At 29.1% G+C, this 7645-nt stretch overlaps 1 protein-coding gene across 1 annotated transcript; it reads left to right on the top strand.

The window, feature by feature from the left end:
* Positions 1 to 4352: 4352 nt before the first annotated feature.
* LOC108466460 (probable trehalose-phosphate phosphatase J) lies at positions 4353 to 7085 on the top strand. Its single transcript, XM_053023871.1, has 10 exons — positions 4353 to 4653; positions 4789 to 5033; positions 5122 to 5262; positions 5356 to 5520; positions 5613 to 5771; positions 5853 to 5930; positions 6025 to 6094; positions 6392 to 6462; positions 6544 to 6636; positions 6722 to 7085. Exons 1-10 carry the CDS (start codon positions 4650 to 4652, stop codon positions 6788 to 6790), a joined length of 1095 nt encoding a protein of 364 aa, XP_052879831.1. The 5' UTR covers positions 4353 to 4649; the 3' UTR covers positions 6791 to 7085.
* Positions 7086 to 7645: the final 560 nt, after the last annotated feature.

A 7645-nucleotide genomic window follows, 5' to 3' on the forward strand; every position in this document is an offset into this window, starting at 1 on the left:
ATAATCTTCTAAAATATCAAATAATTATAATTAGAATTAACTAATATAAAGTATAATCGGATTAATATTTTAAAAATTATTCGAACTTAAAACTTGGTTGAACTTAAACAATAATAAAATTTGGATCGAAAACTCCACACGTGATATTTTTCCATGAGATCTTAAAGTATCCAACTTAGTTCAAGTCTTACATTAAAATTGTGATTGAATTAATATCACGAGTCAATTAAATGCCAATTCAATTAGAAAATTATGAAAATATCTTTTATATACAAATTAAGTAATATTAATTTAATAAAAACTCAATAATAATAATAAGATTTTAACCTCAATCATTTAACATTGTCGTTTGAGATTTATCTAATTTTATATAAAATTTTAATAAATATGTTTACTACAATTTTTCATAATCCAATCTATATAAAAATATATAATTTAATTTGTTAAGAAATATTGTATCCTACCTTTAATTTAAAAACCCTAATACATGTGGGTAGTATCAAGTTGGTACACTATTTATATTAATTATTATGACACGTAAACTTGGCATGCAAGTAATCTTTAGTTGACTAATGCTTGTGGGTTTTTTCTACTACAAAAGATACGAGGAAGTCAGAATAAACTATAAAACAAATTCATATGAACCCGACATGTCCAACCACTGTTTTCTAGGAATGGTCCATTGACCCTATGCAATTATTTTTCCTTTTTTTTATAAAAAAATTATTATTTCTTTAACATTATTATATTTGTTTTTACATTAACATCAATTCAAAATTGAAGGTTAAATTAATCTAGATGTAACGCTGTTAATGTTGTTTTCATATCCTTACTAATTTTGTCTTAAGATATGATAATTTTTTTTTACTATTTTTTCCTTAAGAGATTGTGTGTACATAAGACAAGGTAAGTAGGGTTTATTTTTAAATATTATGAGGTGCTTAGTCAATAGAGTTTTTGATTTTTTTTTAGTTGATTTGAGCACAAATAGAAGATTGGATAGTCAAATCCTCTAATTGTAGTGTTTGGTGAATGAAGGCTTGCAAAAACTTCTTGACTTAAAACCTCCAAAGCAAAAAACGTTTTTTTAACAGTTGATTGGGAACAATATATGTGAAATGACATATTTGACCTTGTTTATTCAAAAATTACTCTCTTTGTCTTATGCTCTCAAACCAAATAGGAGTGCGAAGATATCAGTAGTTTTCATTCTCCCATTTCCAGTTTCACCTCCAAAGTCTAAAGTAAATTTAAAAAAAGAAAAGAAAAAGAAACTCCACTGTGAATATACAAAAATCAACATTGCCGTGAGAAATTTTCAATCGAGCTCATTCATCTTTGAATATTTATGTACTTTTAATTTATTTTCAATTTACTTGTGTAAAATGATCTCTTATATAACTTTATATTAATTGAAATATGCTACTTGACAAATTTATTCGAGTATGACATAATTATCACTAATTTACATACTAAGAAGATGACATAGTTATCACTAAGAATATAGTTTACAATTACATTTAATACAATATTAATATTTATCAATTTCCACAAGATTAACATTTGCAAATAAGGAACTTAAGAAATTTATTTATTTAAAATTTCAAAAATATTCACTAATTAATCTCCCTACTAGATGTTTTAATTCCTTGATAATAATGTTTTATTTCAATAATTTCACCTAATAAAGACTAGAATATTATAAACAAATAAATACTTAATAATAAAATGTCTCATGCCCTTAATTAGAAATTCTAACACCAATTCAGTAAATATAGATTAGATATATTATTAATTAATAAAATAATATTACTTTTTAAATATTTTTTAAAGTAAATATAAATAAGATAACTCATCCAGCATAATAAAAAAACTCTTAATATTGCCAGGTGGCTATTATATGATGGATAGGGTCCAGTACATTTTAAGGCTATAAGTACAGCAAATTATGGAAAACCGTGTTTAAGTTAATTATTTTTTTCCCTCTATTTTCGTTGTTTCCGCATGAAATCTTTATTAAACTCGAGGTTAAAGAGTGGATTTAGATAAACGGTAAGATATGGTATAGTGTTTTTAACTTATTTTTTTATTTCACGTTACAATGTTATTATAGTATTTAATCGCACTATCACTAATATTTTTACACTAATTACAAATAAATATACCATTCATCAAAATCTATCCATCAATCAAGTTGAATCTTTAGAGGATATCAAATTCAATATGTCAATTGGGATTTTGACTTGACATAGAAAATTGTCTTTGTTGATTCATACAAACACCATAAAGAAAAAACAATACGAATAACATTTAGCAAAAAATAAATAATATTATGTATGGTTAATAAAAATGTTCAAACATATTAAAAATATATGAAAATATGATAGATTGATACTTTCTTTAGTTTTATTTGTGGATTAAAAATACTCATAATTCAATATTAAAACAACAATTTGAACAAATTATTTTTTGCTATACAACATTGTTGGGTGGGGATACGTTCTCACGGTTTGAACTAATACAAACTTTAACAACTGCTCTATATAAGTCAAGACTAAATCAATTAAGTTTTATCAAAAGATTAATTATAAACATAAATATTATCGATTAATAATAAACAAAATTGTATTATTATGTGTAATTATACGTGTGGGTTTCAAAATCTCTCCATATATTGATGTTATACATAAATTTTAGTTCAAATTAATCGACTTTGTTTAAATTTATCTTTAATTTATTTTTACTGCAATAATTTAATTTTACTTGTTCGGACATCTTTATATCCGACTATGCCATATGCGTATATAAGCAAAATACAAAGTAATAGAATTTGATGATAATTTGGTCAACAAATAAGGTTTAGGGATGGGACCAAACATGCCAAAGTACTGGCCTATAAATGAGGGTTAGGTTTATAGTAAATATATCAATTTTTACAAGTTACCCCCAATGAATTAACATATAATTGAATAAAAATTCATGTAAATTTAAAGCAAAATTTTCATAATCCTTTATAGAAAAAAAATTGAGGAAATTGACTTTTATCAACTTTGAAAGGGCAGAAATATATTTATCATTCAGTGTACTGTTTTCGCAGCTGGTTTTGCTTAACAGGGTGGGTTTTGTCTTTAAGTTGTTAGTTTTGCATTTGCATACAAGGGGCATTGAAATAGCAAATGCCCCTCCAATCATGTAATTTATATATATTTATAATCATACATCATAAATTTATTATATGTTTATAAAAAAACTTTGATGTCCCTTAAACAAAATTTTAAAATTTTCTCGATTTTAAATTTAATTATGACTTAATTACGGCATATTATAAGTTTAGGGATGATAATAAGGTGTCTTTCTTGAAATATTCATTTCTCGATCTCAATTCAACTTAAAATTAGATATTAATTTACTTAACTTGAAAAATTAAAGATATGCCTAATTTTAACCTGACTTGATATATCAAATCTTTTAAATTCTCAAATATTTTCATCACAATGAAAGAATATTTATTAAATTTTTATTAATTCTTTTCTAGGTATATTAGATTAAATATTAATATATATTTTTATGTACTTCATGTTTATTTTACGGTTTATGTTTAGGATTTGTTTTCAACTCTCCTTCTCAACATTGTCATCTTCAACGTTAAAATTTTTGTTTTCTCATAAAGAATGGAATCTGCCTCACCACTTTGCCCAATATTTATTTGTCATTATCATATATTTTAAACTAATATTATATAAAAGTATTTTGGTAATTATCATAGGATGAGAATAGATGAATTTTTTTTTAAACTCGATTCAATCTTAATTTGTCTAATCCCACCTTGAAGCTTAATTTCAAAAAAAAATGTTTAGCATTATCAAATCAAATCGAATCAAGTCGAAATAGATATAATATTTTTTTCAATCCCTAACACACTCTCTCTCCTACTCCCGAGGAAAAAAATGAAGAATTTTCACGGTAAAGCCCCATAATTTCAATTTTAACATTTCAAGACAAGTTGGTGGCTGGTGGATCCAAAATCCACCCAAATAGGATCCAATTAAAACAAAATTTGTAAAATACAGCTCCCATAATCCAGTGGGTCTAACATGTGACTTGGTTATCCACGTGTCAGAAACCCACATCATGTGTACATCCTAACCAATGTCTTCCACGTGGCTTGACCACTAGCAGCCAATTAAAAAAAAGCAGCTTAATTACCTTCCTCAAAAAAAACAAAACAAAAAAAAAACAGCTCTCTCCCAGTAATATGGGCCCCAAAATCAACAACTAGGATGGGTCCCACACTTTTGTAAGAGTTTCGTTGTCGTCCGTTTATGTCTGGTTTTTTTTTTTTTTGGCTTATAAAAACGAGCTTCAACTCCTCCATGTCTCACTCACATACATTCCCTTCACTCTTCCTCTCTTCCATATATTTTCCCTTCATTTCTTCCTTGTTTTTCACGAATCTTTGGGTTCTTCTTTTTTTGTTGTTTCAGTTCCTTAATCTTTGGGTTTCAAAGAAAAAAAAAGGAAAAAAAAAAACAGAGTACTCTGTAAATTCCTCTGGTTGGAATTTTGAACTCTCTCCTCTTACATTAACATTAACAACCAAACACTTGTTGGGTTTTGAGATTTTCTTTTAACTACCTTAATTTCCAAAAATGGGTAAGTTCTGGTTTTTTTTTTTTTTGTGGTTGGGAGTGGGAAAACAAAAAACAAAACCTGTGTGCTTCGGTTTTTAAGGCATCTTACCTTTACTAAAAATGTTTTAAATGTTGGGTTTGTTCTTATTTATTGCAGTGAGTTTCATTGAAGAAAGACCAAAGAACATCGCCGCCGGTCAAAACATGGTCTCTGATCCAAAATCAGCACAGAAACCACCGGCACCACCTGGTTTTATCTCCATTTCCAGAAAGAAATTGCTTCAAAACCTTGAAATCAATGCCGGAGCCAGAGTTAATTCATGGGTCGATTCCATGAGAGCTTCTTCTCCAACTCATATGAAATCAGCACCGTCCACTGCTGATGATCAAGGTTCCTGGAATGTAAGTTCAAATGGGTTTTCTTTTTCTTTTCTTTTTCCTTTCATAAAGATTCTGATTTTCTTTTTCCTTTTTGGATTAAATTGTTCAGCTAAACCATCCATCAGCACTAGATATGTTCGAACAGATAATCGATGCATCAAAAGGGAAACAAATCGTAATGTTTCTTGATTACGATGGCACTCTTTCACCAATCGTAGCCGATCCAGATCGGGCTTTCATGTCTAAGAAGGTTAGCTGTTTGTTAATATGACACAGTGACTACTTTCTCTGTGCTGTTTTTAAAATGGATTTCCCATGTTTTTTTTTTTTTTTTTAACACCAGATGAGAAAGACAGTGAGAAAGCTAGCCAAATGTTTCCCTACAGCTATAGTGAGTGGCAGATGCAGGGACAAGGTGTATAATTTTGTCAAATTAGCTGAGCTATACTATGCTGGAAGCCATGGCATGGACATTAAAGGCCCTGAAAAATGTTCCAAATCTAACAAAGTGAGTCAAGTCGTACACGTTATTGCATGAACCAATTGCGTTAAACTCGAAACCAACCACATTTTTTTGACCTGGCTTTGTTACTCTTACAGGATACTGAATCTGTTCTTTTCCAACCAGCTAGTGAATTTCTTCCCATGATTGATGAGGTTTATACACAGTTGGTTGAAACTACAAAATCAACACCAGGTGCTAAAGTGGAGAACAACAAGTTTTGTCTCTCAGTACACTTTCGTTGTGTTGATGAAAAGGTAATAAAAGAAAAACTGCAAATCACAAATCATCGAACTTTATTACCACAATCTGATTGTTTGCTGTGTTTTAAAATACAGAAATGGAGTGAATTGGCACAACAAGTGAAGTCTGTTTTAAAAGACTACCCCAAGCTTCGGCTAACTCAAGGCCGAAAGGTGAGCCATTTGGAGTTAACCGAGTACAAGTTCATACACGTCTGTCAATGAATTACGAAACTGATATCTTATATTTGTTTCTCGTAACATGCAGGTTTTGGAAATCCGTCCTACAATAAAATGGGACAAAGGGAAAGCCCTTGAATTTTTGTTAGAATCTCTTGGTAAGTTCTCCATTCTTTCTCTACTTTAAAAAGGTGTCCAAATTATTCTTTTTTATCACACGTTCTTTGATCCTTAAAATCGTGTGCACTTCGTGTCTGCGTGTTCATATTACTTAATCATATTATAAAATCCATAAAGTTTTTAAAGTAAACAGCAGCCATAGCAAGAAGGCATTACTTTATTTGGCTTTAAAAATTTGGTAATGGTAGAAAAATAAAACACAATAACATGATATTCTCTGATCACTAACAAATATTTTAATCACTACTTACTGTTATCGTGTTTTTGTGTTATAGGATTTGCTAACTGTACCGATGTCTTTCCCGTTTATATCGGAGATGATCGGACCGATGAAGATGCATTCAAGGTATACAATGAATAAGCATTTTTTTTTTCCTATGAAACCCAGTGGATATTTTAGGTTAATACTTCTGATTTCCATTTTTAGATATTGAGGGACAGAGGCCAAGGTTTTGGTATTCTTGTATCCAAGTTCCCCAAGGACACCAATGCATCCTATTCATTACAAGAACCAGATGAGGTAAGTTATGAATTATTGTAATAACACGAGTTCTAGTTCAGTTGGTTTTTGATCAACTCATTTTTCTTTTGGATATTTTTTATAGGTCATGGACTTTTTACGACGTCTGGTTGAATGGAAAGAATTATCTTTAAGAACTCAGTCGAGAATGTAGAAGAAAATAAGATAGTGGAAGTATATATTTGTGCACCCTAGCAAAGAAATTGTAAAGGGGGGTGTGGGATTAAAGTAGTAAAATTATTGTTTTAAGATGAGAGAAATGATTATAAAAGCTTTGTACATCTTTGTAACTAGTTGGGGTACAAAGGGTAAAGTCTTGTGGCTTCATTACTTGTCTATTAATGCATAGAAAAGCAATGGCTTCGGATTAATGTTACATATGTGTATTTGTTGATGGTTTGGAATTTAATATCGAATGAAAATCAAGAATTTAACTAACACGGACAAAAGAGATTTTATCACATAAATGTAAATAAATATATTTTAAATAGTCAACTGTTTAACGGTAAAAGACTCGAGTTGGTTTGAAGTTTTGGTTGACATTAGTGTTCGAATTTTTACAATTCAATTCCGTCCTTTTATCTACGAATTTAGTTGATGTCAATGTTCTTTTTAAGGGGAAAAAAAACTCAAAAGAGAGAGCTTCCGTGTGGGATTCATTTTAATTTGTTGACGGTCTATTAACTTATTTCATTGTAATAATTTGGAGGTTGTGAGTTTGAGCACGATTAAGTGCGTTATATCCTTTAATTTAGCAGTTTTGGGTATATGAGTAGTTTTCAAATAATATAAAAAATAGTTAAATTATAGTTTTGGTCCCTCTACTTTACCCCAGTTTGAGATTTTGTCCTATAATTTTATTTTCTATTTTTATAATATCATTAGTTAATCCAAGTCAACAAAATGAGTTAGGAGTATTTTTAAGGAAGAAAAAACCATGTCAGAATCTTAACTAAAATATTTAATTATTTGGATTAACTATTAACATTATAAAAATAGATGCATCAAA

Source organism: Gossypium arboreum, chromosome 2, assembly GCF_025698485.1.
Source record: "Gossypium arboreum isolate Shixiya-1 chromosome 2, ASM2569848v2, whole genome shotgun sequence".
NCBI lineage: Eukaryota > Viridiplantae > Streptophyta > Magnoliopsida > Malvales > Malvaceae > Gossypium > Gossypium arboreum.